Genomic DNA, 16,606 nt, shown 5'->3' with positions numbered 1-16,606 from the left:
ATAAGGACTACAAATATTTTAGATTAGAGGGAGAGGTGCAAAAAGTTGTATTGCAGAAATTAAAAGATGAAAAGCAAAAGCAAAGACAATTCTTTCAATAGCAATAAGTCCTGGAAATAATGCTCCTGTAGCAACTTACAAAGTAGCATATGTACTTGGGGTGGGTGGGGAGAGGAAGACATTCAGTGGTGTAAAAATTGTGAAAGAATGCATTGTCGAAGTTGGAGGATGCTTAGACCCTGATAACGTTTCCAAGTACAAACAACTGCCTCTTTCAAGGAGAACCATAACTGATTGGCAGCATGAATGAGTCTTCAACTTAACAACTTTGTGCAATATTCAAAAGCAAAATATATATTATTCAATTGCTTTGGATGAATCAAATGACACTACTGACTTGGCACAGGTTTTATACTTCATTCAGGTCATAAAAGAAGATTTTCTTTGCTATGAAGAGTTATTACTCACTTTGGGCACTCTGGCAAACCAAACACGGAGAATAGATATCTTCAACAACTTTCAAGATAAACAGGGTGTGAAGTTGGACTGACTTCAGTCAATTTAGTGAGTGTTGTGTGTGTACAGACTGTGCACCTCCCACAACAGCAAAACATGAAGAGTTTATTGCACAGATTTAAAAAGTATTAACAGATCCAGATGCTCTCATTTTTTTTCATTGTCTCTTGCATCCGCAAAATCTCTGTGCTAAAGGTACTATTTTAAGTGACACTTTGCAACAAGTTATAAGTAGTGTTAACTATATTCCTGTAAACTCAACACAGCATGGTCAGTCTCAGAATATGCCAAAGTTAATGATGAGATATTCAGTGTGGATTTGTCATATCATTCTAAAGTGCATTGGCTATCGCAGGGACAAGTGTTAGCCAAAATTTTATCTCTGTGAGTACAGATAGTTAAATTTTATGAAGAACAGAATCAGCAATGTTAATTATTGAAAAAAGATTTCTATAGGAATTCTATAGGAATGCAGCATTTCTGTGTGATATCATGTCAAATCAAAATGATTTGACTATTTCTTTGCAAGGTAAAACTAAGTCTATATATGATATGTGGCCAAAAATCCGAACATTTTGAAAAAAAGCTATCTTTTTCAAAACACTTCTTCAAAACAAAATTTCAGATGAATATGTTCTACAGTTAGCATAGGCCATTGATGAGCAGTATGATACATGCGAATTATTTGAAGAATACACAGCTGTTATAAACCTATTAATCAGAGACTACAATGAAAGGTTCACTGACTTTGAGAAACATCGCATCCCACTCAAATTAGCATTTTGGCCTCACTTAGTTGATATCACCAAGGCACCTAAGAACTACAGATGGAATTGATTGAGCTCTCGGTAGATGACATTTTAAAGTCATTGTTTGATGCTAACAAAGATCCAATTGAAATATGGAAAAATGCAGAATACCCACGCCTTCGGCAACATGCCTGAAAAATGCTTTCTTGCTTTTAAACCACTTATTTGCAGCAAATCTACATTCTCCACCTACCCCAAAGCAAAATGCCCTTAATGTCAAAAATGACTGACACCCATCTAGAGGATCAACTGAAACTGCAGACCTCCATGCTGAAACCAAATATTCAAATGCTTTCCAACAAAATGTAGATACAACAAAGTCATTAAAAGGTTAGTTAACTTTAAAATCAACAAATAGTTTTCATTTGTTGAAATTATTAAGTACATGGTAATTAGATTTTTATAAAATAAGGCACATTTTTTTTAGTATATCTAAAGTTTCTTGAATGCAGTCTTATTTGATTACAGCTAAATTAATGCGGCCTTCCAACCTGAAAAGGTTCCCCATCTGAAAAGGTTCCCCATCTCTGGGCCTGACATTCAGTTATAATGTCCCCTTCCCTTGCACAGAATTAGTTTTGCTTGTAAAAATTCTTCAGTGGCTCTCCAACTTTTATAAGATAAAGTACAAATCATTTATCCTAATGCACAAGGCCTTCTGTGGTTTGGCCCATGCTAGAATTAACTCCACTTCCTGCCCTTGCACCTACCCAGTCTTGGCACCCAATCCACTTACCCTAACTGTGAACTGAGAAATTGAGCCTCTGTGTTCCATGTGTCAGGAACTCAGTGCTTCTACTTGCCCACCTTGGAGTACCTAATTATCTTTCAAGACACATCTTCCACCTCCTTTATGAACTCTTCCTGTGTCATTACATAAAAGTGGCCACCTTTTTTTGTTGTTGATCTGTGTGAACTCTGAACTTCTTTCTATGGTACCTCACCAAATGTGTTTGTTTATATTTCTGTCTTCTCTTAGCAAATGAGGCAAAGATTTTTATTTTTATTTTTCTTATTCAGTTCCCAGCAGCTAAAGTGGCACCAGACAGAGTAAGAGTCCAGTAAGTGTAATCGGGCAAATTAACAAATTTTGTATTGCAAGTGACTCCTTCAAAAGGTTATTAACCAGCTCAATAACTAAAAGCATTCTGACTCAATTAAAAATTATTCCTGGTTGTTTTTTACAAAATCAGATTTATTTTACACTCGCAGATTCATGCCATCATATGGACAATTCAAGAGAAAAATCTAACTCTAAAGTCAATTTCAAAGAAAAAAATCCCAGAATAAATTGAAAATTATTAGTATTTTGGAAAAACTACATTGATATTTTTTTCCCTTCCTTTAAGACTACTCAAATATTATCTTTCCTGTGAAGTTTCTTTGACTCTCTCAATAGAGTTAGTTGCTTTAACTTAGAATTAAATTTTATTTCATTTCCACTAAAAATATGTACTTATGATTTTGCTGGGTACTTATAGCATTTTTATATGTTTTATCAACATTTACCCATTACATTATAAGTGAATGTACATTTCATTGTTAGATTGCAAACTTAAGGATAGAAATTTGGTTGTTTAATCAAGCTTGACATAGCTTTTACCACCTATTATATTCCAATCACCATAATAAACCCTCAAACTATATTATCTTCTCTAAGCTTCACAACAAACTTATGAAACAGGTATTGTCAGACCCATTTTATAAATCCGAAAATTGATGTTTATAGACATTAATTAACTTGTTGCAGGTCACACAGCCAGTAAATGACAGAATTAGCATTTATACCCACTCTGACTCCTACACTAATGTTTCTACTGAGACGTACATACTATTTCTTACAACATATAAAACTTAGGAAGAGTATTTACAACTCATGAATAGCTCTCACACTGTAAGTTGTTTTTAAAAATTAAAACCTCTATTCTATTTCCCTGCCCACAGCTATCCCACTTCTTTTCTCTGCTTTGTGGCAAAACCATCCAAAGAACTGTCTATGTTCATTTTCTTCAATTTTTTTCCTCTGCTCTAAAACATATCCAATCAGGCTTTTATTTCCTCTGGGCCACCGAAATTGCTTATCAGAGTCAGCAGTGACTTGCATGGCTAAATCCAACGCTTGTTTCTCAATCCTCCTCTGACATGACCTTTTGGGACCATTTGGCACTGTTGAGCTCACCTCCATCTTGACGTGTACTTTCCACTTGGCTCACTCCTGCCTCACTGGCCACTCTTGATCCTTGCACTTTTTTTTCCTCGCAAACTGATCATTATCTTTGCCCTTAACCCTCTTCTCTGTTGTCTATGTCTTTACTCCCTTAGTTTTCTCATATAGTCATGGACCTTTAAATATCATTTATATGTCAGCAGCTCCTGAATTTATATCACCACCCCAGGCATCAATCACAAACTTCATACATACACACTCAATATGTCCAAAACTAAATTCCTGATCTTACATTCCAAACCACTCCTCCACCCTTGGATAGCCGTTCTGAATAATCAGTTCTAGTTCAAGTTGTTGAGGTCAGGATCCTTAGCCTGGATTTCCTCTCTCAGATCCTATGTCCGGGAATTCCTCCTGACTCTATCTTCAAAACACATCCAGAATATTACTTCTCATCACCCCCACTGGTCTCAGCAACCGTCATCTCTCCCCTGTAATACTACAATAGCCTTAGAATGGTCTCCCTACCTCTCTTGCACCTTCATAGTCCTTGCACCACCCCTAAAGTAATCTTTTTACAATGTAAGTTAAAACATGTCATTCTTCTGTTTAAAAATTCTGAACTGGCTCCTTGTTTCATTCAGACAAAAGTCAAAGTTCTTACAATGGTCTAGTATTTATTCTAGTGTTTTAACTTTACATCAGTATTAATAGGAGAGTTCTAAACAATGTAGCTTTTGAAATTTCTCATTTTTATTGTCAGAAACTCACTCTGGTTTTAGAAAAACTATCTCATATAGGAGAACAAATTTTAAGAAAATTTTAGTGATTACTCATTTTGAATAGTATAGTAAGGAAAATATATGGTTAAAACTTGAGGTCTGTGCCTCTTCCTTGGATAAAAAGAAGCATTCTGAGTCCACTTACTAAATTGCCTCTTATTTTTCTTCCTTTTTTAGTATGAAAGTTCATTCCTTTGATTTTTAAGTAGCCATGCAGAAGTTAAAAAATAAAAGATTTTTCAGTAAATGTGAGATAATCCTGGCTTTAAAAATCCAAATTTATTTTTAAAATGAACAAATAACTATTTAGAAAGCACTTATTCTTACCCTAGAAGAATTTATTTTTATTAATAAAAATGACAGAATGGAGATTGCCAGTAACTATCCACTGTAACTTATCTATTTTTTGTCATTCTTAATATGAAAAGCTCACTAACAAGTGAAGTAATACATGAAGAAGCCAGACCAAATGGAAAAAAGAACATTCTAGATTATGTGAGAAAGAAAGTGAAATTACAGTTTTCATCTTAGCATAGAAATATGAACACTGAATAAAAATTCAATTATAGGTAAAAGAAGGAACATTAAGGAAATTACTGTGCATTCCACAGAATCATCAGCTTTTATGTTGAGTTTCAGAGCTTCTTTTAGGCTAAGAAATATATCTATATTATCTTGAATGAATATTATGAGTATGAAAGAATATGAAAGAAAAAACTTTTAGTTTTAGATACCTAAACATGTAACAATTGAATATTTTAGTAATCTAAAATTTGCTAATCTTTCAAAATATAAGAATTTTCACACTCTAGTCTTTCCTTTATTTTCCCCCATTATGTTTAGCTAGAATTATATTTCATCTATCTACCTGATATGTGTTTTTATAAATCTAAATATTAAATGCAGTGACTAATATAAATTATTACATTACTGCTTAAATAAATGAATATAATGCTAATATGCAACCTACCATTTGCCCCATATTGTGTTATATAATAGTAGTTCCATTTTATGAATAAGGAAAAAATAAGACTTAGAAAGGTTCAATGCATTGCTCAAGGGGAACATCTTAGTCAATGGGGCCAATCTTTAAGCATAGAAATATCCAAATCCAAAACTTGGACTCATCCTCTCCACACACAGATTATATATTGACATGTCACAATTATTATTAACTCAACGACATCATGCCCTAGACTGCACTCATTATTCCCCCCAGCCTCCTCATTTTCTTCTATGTTTCCTCTTAGTTAAAGGTGTCTGCTGTATCAGAATCTAGAAACTAGAACTCATCTTTAACTCTTCATTGTCCTATTCCACAACCATTCTGTCAGCCAAGTACCTGTTATCCATTTTGCCTCTAAAGTAGATCTTCTTTCTTTCATCCTGTTGACTGCTCTTGAGCACCCTGGTAGACCTGCCCATCTCAGAGAACACCATGTTGAGGAGAGGGATGTGTCCTTCCTTGGCTCAGTTACGATCACTGGGCTGAATTAACTTCCTGTTGTCCCCAAGGCTGGATGCTGTGGAGCCACTGGGGGAAAAAAAAATGGATTGTTAATATTTGATTTGAAACCCTGAGTAAGAACTGCTTCCTTGTCTCCAGACTAGAAAGATCACTCCAGTGTGAGAAGACATTCTCTATCAACTGGGCGAACCTCAGTCAGCACCTTCCAATGGGACAATTAGGGTTTAGTCATCATCAGTCCCCTAATAATAACCTACCACTTAGACAATTTGATGTCAGAGTTCAAATGGGGTTCACAAGACCTATGTTCATACTCTTCACACCTCACACTCTCAGGTATCATTCCACACAGGCTGTGCAGTCACCATCCCAGTCTCCTTCCTCTGCTCTCTTCTCACTCATGATGATTCAGCTCCCATGAGCCTTGCCCCTGTCTGCCAACCTTTGCTCCTTTTTTCCCATTTCTCCCTAGTGTTCTCCTTTCTGGTAAACATATTCCCCTATCTTAGCCCCTTGAAAAATATTTCCTTGGTCTCCTTGTCTCATAAACAGTTCTTTGCTATATACCATGCTTCTCTTGAGGCTCCTGTGATAGAACTTGATCATCTCTATATAGCTGTGATGATACCAGAAAAGAAGGAAAGGTAGCTGTCTCCCTCCTCACAGATAGGAACATCAGATCACAATCTCAACCTTCTGTCAAAAGCCCCTTCTTAGACAATCATGCCACCCATGTATACCCCTCTCAGTCTTGTAGTATAATTTGTAATCTTAGGTACCCTCTTCTACATATTTATGGCTTTGACACCCAAATTCAAGTTTTTCTCACTGTTAACATCCTGTGTTTATCCTTAATGGCTTTTTTCTTCTTCCAGTATGTACAATCATCCAGGATCTGAGCTGAAAGCACCTTGACCTTAACATATCAAGAAATTGTATAATGCATACATTACATTTCAGTGATCACACTCAAATTGCTGGGACTTCATCATTATCTAAAACAGTCTAAATTTAACATTATAAACAACTCTCTATAGGCTCTGTCTTTTAAATATTCTCCCCCCCCTCCTGCTTTTTTTTGAGACAGAGTCTCGCTCTGTTGCCTGAGGTACAGTTGCCTGAGGTACAGCGTGGCATCAGCCTAGCTCACAGCAACCTCAAACTCCTGGGCTCAAGTGATCCTACTGCCTCAGCCTCCCGAGTAGCTGGGATTACAGGCACGTGCCACCACGCCTGGCTAATTTTTGTGTTTGTTTGTTTCTATTTTTCGTTGCCTGGCTAATTTTTTCTAATTTTAGTAGAGATGGGGTCTCACGCTTGCTCTGGCTGGTTTCAAACTGCTGACCTCAAGCTATCCTCCTGCCTCAACCTCCCAGAGTGCTAGGATTATAGGCATGAGCCACCGTGCCCAGCTATTTCCTTTTAACTTTAAGGAAAAGTTCAAATTCCTTTGCCTGGATGCAGAATTCTTAGGCATTCTGGCAACCACCTATGCTTCTATTAGTAATTGCATCCTCTACAACTTCCCCTATCAAGATGACCTCATCTTTTGTTTCAGCCACAATGAGCCATTCACCATTTCTTAGATACACTGAATCTTTTCATGTATATATACCCTTGTCTGTCCACTTTTATCTTTCTGAAAAATTCTTTTCAAAATCTCCATCTCATTATAGCTGACTTACTCTTTAAGATCCATTTATTTCCTGCCATCTTCAACTCCCTAAGACAATGACTTCCTAAGTCATTCTTTCATCTATTGCTTCCAATAACTTGGGAGTAAATGCTCAAGTTACTGTAATTTTTAAAAATAAACTTACATGTCAAGATTAAAAAGAGTAATTCCCAGTGATTAACAAATTTCTTTACTCTGTGTACTTCTTTTATTTCCATTCTTCTAAGATGATACAAAATATTTCAAGAGGATACATCAATTCAAATAATTGGTTTTGTCCCAGATCATTACATCAAAAATGTTTTTATAAAAATGTCATTGTAATTGGGTAGATGATGTTACTTTTTTCTTTAATTTTTAGAATCAATTTTCCTCTAGAAATAAAGTCACTTCCAAGGGAATCCATGCTCATTATAAAACTGTATGGGATTGCCTGTGCAACCAACAATGCAAATCTACTGGCCTGGACTTGTTTTCCATTGTTTCCAAAAGAGTAAGTATATCATTTGTGGTTATTAAAAGCCCCATTTCAATAAAGCATCCTTGGAACCAAATACTTTGCAGTAAATGGTATGAGAAAATTAAGAAGACATTGTATTCTAAAACGGAGGTAGCTCAGTATAAATCATTACTACTGAAAACAGAACTGAAAAGTAAAAATGTAGAAATGGTTTTAGAAACAGGCCTCATGCTCAACTTGTCAGCTGAGTCATTTACAACAAAGACGTATTGGCGTGACCAATCTCAATTACTTTCCTTCCTCTCACCAGCCAATTTTTCTGGAATTAGTTATTCAAAGTGATTCGGATTAATACTGTCATTTAGAAAGAATGTCAGTCATGGAATTCTGGCTAAAGTAAAATTACACAGTGTAACTGGTATACTGACCTTTTATTGTCAAGAAGAAATATTTAGTAACTTTGAGATGATATTTTTCAGAAAAGTAAACCAACTATGAGTTCCGATATTCTCTCAGAACTAATGGCCATTGTAAAATTAACTGTTAAGTATAAGGCTTGGGAATTATTAGTATAACTTGATAAAAATCAATTACATGATTTTCTATACTATTGAGAAGAAACTATTTCAAAAAAATAAGCTAATTATTTTTCACACAGCAAGACTTTTCTTTAGAATCAAATGGTAAAATTCAGGACCCTCCAAAAATTAGGATCTATTTTGTGATGTTAATATTGTTCTAAAGTATATTTCTTCCCCAATGGTTTAGAAAGATTTGGTAACACAAAAATGTTAAAACCAATTCTTCATCACAGTTTAGTTCCCACATTTGGCAATATATATAAATTATTATCAAAGCAACTACGATAAATCTTAAAATTTTATTTATTGGGTTACTTCTGATCTGAGCTGTGTGCATGTGTGGGTGTGTGTACATGCATGTTTTATTCTGTTATTTGTTTTCATGTTTTAGCCCATTTCGTGGGTGTTCCTGGAGGACAGGGAATGTATTTATTTTTGTAGTATCTGTCATCTAACATAGTACCTCATATAAATAGGCAATCAGTAGAGGTCTGTTTACTAAATTGAATTGGAAAAAAAAATCAATCCCAATATAAGAGATTTAGAATGAAATAAGATTTCAAAAGTCTACAAGAAACAGTTTTTCCCAAAAAGGAATACCTACTGCTGTTAGCAGACATTTCAAAAGTCTGGATTATGTGCTAAGAACTTTCATTCATTTCTCATTAGGAGCAGCTACACAAGTGTCCTTCCTTCTCATGAGTGAGTTTCTTTAAAGTTTCAACAGCAATATTTGTAAGATCTAGCATTTTTGTAGCATATTATCTCTAGCTGTTCACTGAAAAGAAAGTTCCATTTATTCTCTCCTATCACTTAAAATACTACTTTGCATATAACAATCAATAAACATTAAATATGTAAGAAGTTGGGAATATTTTCTGTCTTTCAAACTAATTTTCAAGGCATTTTTCTAGATGTTTATGATAGTAAGAATGCTGCCTCCATGCTGTTTTGTCATATATCACTCCCATTGGTAAACATTTTATAGGTGAATGATTATAGAAAACAGGAATCTGAGAGAAATGCCATCTGGGATGGATCCTAGCTGGTGTTTTTCTATGGGAAAGTGTCAAAATTGTGGATGATGAGGCATCAGAAAACACAACTCACTTCAAAGAGTACTTCAATAAACATTTGTAAATATAGTTCGAACACACTGTTTCTCATGAAAATCAGAAAATCTGCCTCTCTTCTGAGCTAAACGATTCAAAGAAATCCAAATTGTTTAAAGACATCAGAAATCCATCCTGTGGGGCAGGCAGCTGGGGAGATGAGATGACTCCCACTTTGCTCATTGCTCCGAGTTACAGAGATCCTAACCCAATTCATTTGATGCAGATATTTCCAGATCACAGAAAATTGGTGACTTAATTTCATTTCCTTTCACAGAATGACCCCTGCCTGTAAACATTTGGTATTGAATCTGTCTTTCATTACAGTTTGAATTGCCCATAGCTAGCCATGTGGAGTTGTAATGAGCACTTATGTCATTATTTTTTCCAACATACATATAAACTGACAATATGCAGAATTAAAGGGTTCCTATCTCATTTTGGTTTCTAGAGTTGAGTTTCAGAAGAAACAATGGTGATTCAACCCAGATAAATCAGTTAGGGCTACATCAGTAAAATTCTACATTTTCAAGCATGCAAATTCACCTTCAATTCTATTTAAAAAAAAAAAAAATCTTAAGTCCAAAGGTAAAATTTTGCCCACAGAAGTTTTATAATCCCCTCTTTTGCAGACAAGACTTCCACTGCACCTGCATTCATACTGTCTCTACAAGGCAGCAAGAAAGTATTATCTTCACCTCAACAATTTCCATTAGCTCCCAACTTAGTCCCAACTCCCTTATTAGTTTATAAGTGCAAAACTAATAGCACGATAGTACTTAGCATTTCTCAATTGTGGTGAGCTACTTTAACACAGAGACTCTCAACCCTGATTAAACAACCGAATTTTCTGGGAAGATTTTAAAATCAACCCAAAGCCCAAGTACCTCTAAATTCTGCAGAATTCCAAAACAGGCCTAAAATAAATCTTAATCTCAAAACAATTAGGTTCCTTAGACAATGACCTGAGTAGCCAAGCCTAACCTCCCCAATCCCACATCTAATCATTTCAGATATATCTTCAAAATCAAATAATAAGTAAATTGTAGGTGAAAATTTTTATTTTTTTTTTCTTTCCTGTCCAAGACAGACCCTCAGTTAGTCCAAATACCTCATTTACAAATGAAGAACTCTATGGTGAAGGAAAGTTAAAATACTTGCTATAGTTACCAGGCTATTTACAAATAGAACAAGAACTAGAATGCAGGTCTGGGCTTTACTACCTTAAGCTGCCTCCCTTCCTGCTCTCAGGTGCAATGGCTTACTCCATAAACCCTGTAAAAACCTCACTACCTGACAAGGGGCTCCTGCCTCAGCCTCCCCTGGGTTCTGCTCTTGGACATGAAATCTACCAGCTCTATCAGAGTCAGCAACCCACAGAGTTTTGTAACATCAGGTCCTCTGATCCTACTGACTGCCCACTTCTGGGGCCTTTTTCCTTCTCTGGTTCAATGCCAGCAATGGATGTGTAGAATCCTCCTATGAAATCCTATGGCTAAAATTGATAACTGTTTTATTTCAACACCTTATATTCTTACTTGAGGAAGCGGGGGCCCAGAGAGAATAAACCAGCCCATCATTTCTCCTGGGACCACAAATTTTGGGGTTGTTTTTTCTAGTCAATAAATCTGTACGATATTTAAATTGAAAATATTATTAAAAATATTCCAGAACAAATACATTTAGCAGTGTAGTCCTTTTCCTAAAACGTTGTGTTCCAAAACCTAAAGTGTAAAAGTAATGAATAGTCCACGTATATGCTGTGTGGAATTTGAAATCCTGTAGTCTAGCCAAATTGTCATTTCCCCACCATCCTTCTGAAGCCTCCCCTCAACCATCACTAGAACCTCAAAGCTATATGAAAACGCTGGAAACCCATTGATTTTGCCCAAGAAGCTCAAAGAAGTTAAGCTAATTAAGGATAGTTAATGAAGACAAGATCCAGATGGCCTGGCACAGAGTCTGGTGTTCTTTCCATTATATGAAACTGTTTTCTGTATATCCTGCCTTCATCAACTTTTTTTCATTTGTTTAATTTTAACTGACTTAAACCTTTCACAGTGGTAGTAATTAAACACACACAAAAAAGAATGGTGGTCTCCACTTGCCTGGTGTTAAAAGTTTCCATTTTCATCTTCTTTCTGAAACCACCGACACTCTTAGATGTATCTTTTCACATCTCAATCCCACTAATCATCTTTCTCATATTTTCCATTTACAGAAGTCTATTGAAATGCATTTCCTCCATTATGCTTCCAATTTCTAAAAAGATATTCCGGCACAGTCCATTATCAGAAAGTAAATTAGATAATATCAAGCATACAAAGAGCCTGCAAAATGGTGTCAAACATTTATTTTCCTTCCCCCTTCCATGGCATTAAAATATATATTATATCAGCCTCGTTGGAAGCTAGAAGTTCATTCTCCCTATGAACTATTTCTTGATACATACCCCTATACACACGCCTACATCAAGTGACTTCATTCTGCCCCCTGTACCCTCAGGGTTAAGGTCATGGTGACTATTGACCCAGACTCTAGCTAAGGACAGAAATGGCAGGTACTTACCCTTAGATTCTTGAGTCCCCTCATCCTCTATTAGAACCAACTTAGATCACTCTGATTTTCAGAGTGATGCATGGCCAAGAAATATAAATATGTAAGGCCACAAATATAACACATTTTACAGCTTAGGTATGAAGAAAAAAAAATGCAGCAAATATATCACACTTTTCCTCATGAGCTCCCACCCTATAACTAAAAAGGAGAAAAAACTTTCCATCTATGACAACATATTAGTTACCTCAGTAATTTAAATAGCCCTATTATAAGTACGCAGTCTCTTTTGGATAAAAAATGCTCCGTCACTCAGATATCTTCCTTACACCCTGCTTCTCTTCCTAAGAGGGGAAAAGGAACACAAGATCACAAAAGAAAAGAAAACCAGATCCTTTGGCTTGGTGACTTCTGCATTTGAATCAAAGTCACTTTTAAAGCTGGTGGCTGCTTGTTATAGGGGAAATCTGTAGCTAGCTTAGCTTGTGAATGGGGCTCCCACAGCCTAGCCAGGGCTCCTGGCACTCCCTGGTGGCTCAGGCTCTCCTCAGGCACCATAGACCCATCTGAGGCTTGCCAGAACCTCCATTGGACCTCAGCTGGGATGGTCCAATAAGAGGCCCTCATCCCCTTTCTGAAAACCCTCCCTCTTGAATACCTTTGGCTATTTCTAGATCCCATCTCATCTACACAGAAACCAAAAAAGGTCCCAAAAAGCCAAACTCAGGAGTCCCTTCTGCCTCTTAACCACGTGATGCCAAGTTTAGTGGTCATGCCACAAGTCGGTACAGAGCAGGTTCAAGAGGTGGCTTCCTTCCAGGATCTGAAACAGGGAGTGAGAAAAGGAGCCTGCTGCCTCCCATGTTATAATAATATAACACAATATATATAATATATTATATAACATATAATATATATAAAATATATATAATATATATATATATATATATAATAATAAATTGGCTCACATCTGTCACATCCTTCCCATCTCCTTCCAAAGGCAGAAGAGAGGCAAACGGGGGCCCTGTGTCAGCTGCACTTACTCTGCTCCTTCCCCGTGTTCCACCTCCCACCCTCCCAATTGCCAGAAAGTGGCCCGCTCTCCTGGTACCACATTCTCCCATCCATCATGCCATACTCTTCTCGTTTCTCTGCTCTATTGACCATTCTTAGAAATATTTTCTCTACCTCCTGTGGAGAACATTACCTGAGTCCTCCAAGTTTGCTATGAGACCTGCTCCTTCCTCCTCTTGTGTCCTGCCTGACACTAATCTAGAACTTTTCCCAGGCAGATGGAGGTTGGGCCATTTGGGGTTGGAGGTGATACGCTCTTAAAGACAAAGCAGAAAATTGCATCAATAATTTTCCAATCTTTACCTTGGTATTGTCATACCCAAACAAGTTTTCTTCAGATGAGGGAGGATGGAAGAAAGGGATAAAGAAATCTCAAAATTCATCCTGACAGAAGAGTATTCTTGGGTCATATACAAATATCTGCAATATACGTAACCTTAACATTTGTACCCCCATAATATGCTGGAAAAAATAAATTTAAAAAATTGTAACAAAAAATAAAAAGACAAAAAAATAAAAGTCATGAAGAAATTAATATATATATATATATATATATATATATATGTATATATATATGCCCAATAACGTTTTCAAATTATACTCCCTTTGGACACATACTTTCTGACAGTATCTTTAAATAGAGAAAATAATAAAGAAAGCAGGCCTCAGAAAGCTAAAGCTTTGAAGAAAACTTTATTTGTTGGATTTTTTTTCTTCATGTTTTGCATAGTATCTGTTAAATGGCAAGATGGAATTCTATATTGTGTTTAGAAAGACTCACTTGCTGCTTTAAAGTTCTTTATAAACTTGAATTTTGTTGACTTTCAGTTTTTACATCTTCAATTTGGCATATTAAAACCAAAGGCTGTTCTCAGCAATCATTGGAACGTTTTACCGCTCTCTGACTCTCATACCCAGCCAGGAGTAACTTCTTTTATAATCCATGTGAGATCTGTGGATTTGGATGTTACTGAAGCTGTTAAAACCATCCATGAATTCTTCCCTGTTTAAAATCTTTCCTGTATGCACCCTCATTTGCTATGGTAATTTACCACCAATTTTTAAACATTCAGTATACGAATAATCTATTTATACATAAGGAAGCATTTCCTCTGTGAAGTCCCATAACTATTTTTATTCCACAGATCATATGCTATGCTAATTTAAATCTTTTCTCTCTATAAATTTAGTACTCATATCTTTAAAGGTGCTTAGGGAATTTAGTCACTCTATGGAGCAAAAGAAAAATGTTCTGAAGACTTGACATCTTTACTGACTTAAGGCAGCCATTAACTACAAGAATAAAAATCTGAGATTCTTAGTCTCACCTTGTAATCACCACTGTTGGAATTAAGAATAAATGCTACCCATTAGAAACCATTGTGAGTAAACATGTGGTTTCTCATGTGGAAAATAAATGTAGGCATCTAGGAAAATAGCCATGGAAGTGGTATGTTAGAAATGAACTGTTAATCAGTGTCTGGGCTTGCAGAATATCTGATTTCTTTTCTAGCAACTGAATAAAGCCACTAAAATAGTTGATTGTGTTTACATTCCCAAAGAAAACATTTACAGATAATCATAGATCCCCTCATGAAATGACTCCTGTCCATCTGTATGTGTTTGTCTTTTGTAGAAAATCCATTCTGGGGTCCATGCTATTCAGCGTGACATTCCAGAGTGAGCCACCCCTAGCAATGATGGCCCCGGGAGTGTGGGACGTAAGTCAGCCATCCCCTGTCACCCTGCAGGTGAGTGCAGGCTATGGGATTAAAGTGCACATGGCAAGTATTGGTTGATAAGTAGTTTGTTGTCAATTTTAAAAACAACTTCTTCTAGGATCACACATTTTAATAGTCTTCTCTTCCTCCAGCCTGCTGGGATTTGTGACATCTCTATTGCTTCTACTTTACATTCCGTACTCTCAAAGCACTTTTCCCCCAGCTTATATCATAGCAATTTCAAACCATTCTCCCTCAGACAAGATCGTGAAGGAGAGCTGTGGAGTGTTGCCATTAGCATACTCATTACATGCATTCACTTTTCTCCCCGTTGTTTAAAAACAGTCATTGGTATATATTATTAACTTGATATCTTACTCACACCTACCTCAGCATTTGTGTCATGTTTCTTTAAAATCTCTTCTGTTGTACATTTCCTAAATGACTAGTAATTAACTGAGTAGTTGGAGAGAAACTACAAACAAAATCTAGTATACTTTTTTTTTTTTCTTAAAGCCTTCCCACTCTCTATGATTTGAGATCATGAAGAAAAGGTGGTCAGGGCCTCCAGGCTTTCGTCCTTCCTGCCGACAGTTCCTCATTTGTTCATGATATAGTTGATCATATTGATTAAATACCTGAGGCCTGGAAATTCTCAGGCACGGAAGTGCAGGGAATATGGACTTTTTATCTCTACAGGAAAAACTGGGAAGTACTATCTGGGCAGAACCTTCTAGAACAACAAAGTTTTTCTACCTCACCACTATTAACATTTTGGACCTGACAGTTCTTTGCTGCGAGGGCCGTGCTGTGCATTGTAGGATATTTAGTGACAACTCTGGTTTCTACTCACTAGATGCCAATGGCGCCTTCTCAATTCTGACGACAAAAATGTCTCCAGATATTGCCACATGTCCTTCAGGGACACAGTTTCCCTCAGAGGATCACTGCTCTAGAGGAAGCTGTAGAGTCTCTAGGTTCCTAAGGTTTGAGGGGAATGACTCTGGGGGACAGAATTTAGAAAGATACATGGAAAAATGTTGACAATGGAAAGGAAAAATTAATACTAATAACAATGTGGCTTCACAGTCTAGTAGAGGAAGGGCCTACTGGGCAGCACCTAAAAATATGCTTCTAATCTGTGTGCATGATGATAAGAAAGAATGGTTATTCAGATCAGATCTTGGCACAATGTCACAAACACTCAACACATGGTGTCATTAATTAACAGATGTTCCTGTTGTAAGGGGACAAAAAGATAGATATTTCTACTACAAAAGAGGAGAGACTTACCGTGAACCTAATATACATAAACATTTTTCTACTAATGAAGAATAGCAAAACGCTAGAGGTTCAATTCAATAGCAAATACACATGTTATATGTGACTGCTACTACACACCAAACATTACGATGAACGCTTTTACAAAAATCAGTGAATGTGTAATACCCAGCCAAAGAATTCAAGAAATGCAAAATCCAGCTGGAGAGACAGACTTCCACAGCTCACTCTGATGTAATGTGACAAATACTGTAGCCATTGTAGGGGCACTAACAAAGTGAGAATAGTGATGAATATTTCTGAGGGAAAGCGAACAACTGTACGAAGTCTGGAGACAGACTCCCAGAGGACATGACATTTGAATGCCCTTTGTGGAATGAGTAAATTCTCACTCTCAGTAACTA

The 16,606-nt window shown here is 36.4% G+C and overlaps 1 protein-coding gene across 2 annotated transcripts in view; it reads left to right on the top strand.

Moving 5' to 3' along the window:
• PIK3C2G (phosphatidylinositol-4-phosphate 3-kinase catalytic subunit type 2 gamma) overlaps positions 1 to 16,606 on the top strand; it is a 388,390-nt gene that overhangs the window by 135,780 nt on the left and 236,004 nt on the right. For both annotated transcript variants that reach the window (XM_076007629.1, XM_076007630.1), the window contains 2 exons: positions 7,779 to 7,910; positions 14,837 to 14,951. In XM_076007629.1, the coding sequence (XP_075863744.1) occupies positions 7,779 to 7,910; positions 14,837 to 14,951 (247 nt within the window). The remainder of the gene's footprint in view (positions 1 to 7,778; positions 7,911 to 14,836; positions 14,952 to 16,606) is intronic.

This window comes from Microcebus murinus, chromosome 10, assembly GCF_040939455.1.
Source record: "Microcebus murinus isolate Inina chromosome 10, M.murinus_Inina_mat1.0, whole genome shotgun sequence".
Classification (NCBI taxonomy): domain Eukaryota; kingdom Metazoa; phylum Chordata; class Mammalia; order Primates; family Cheirogaleidae; genus Microcebus; species Microcebus murinus.
Note: the sequence above shows the minus strand (reverse complement) of the source record. Positions and strands in the feature narration are given on the sequence as shown.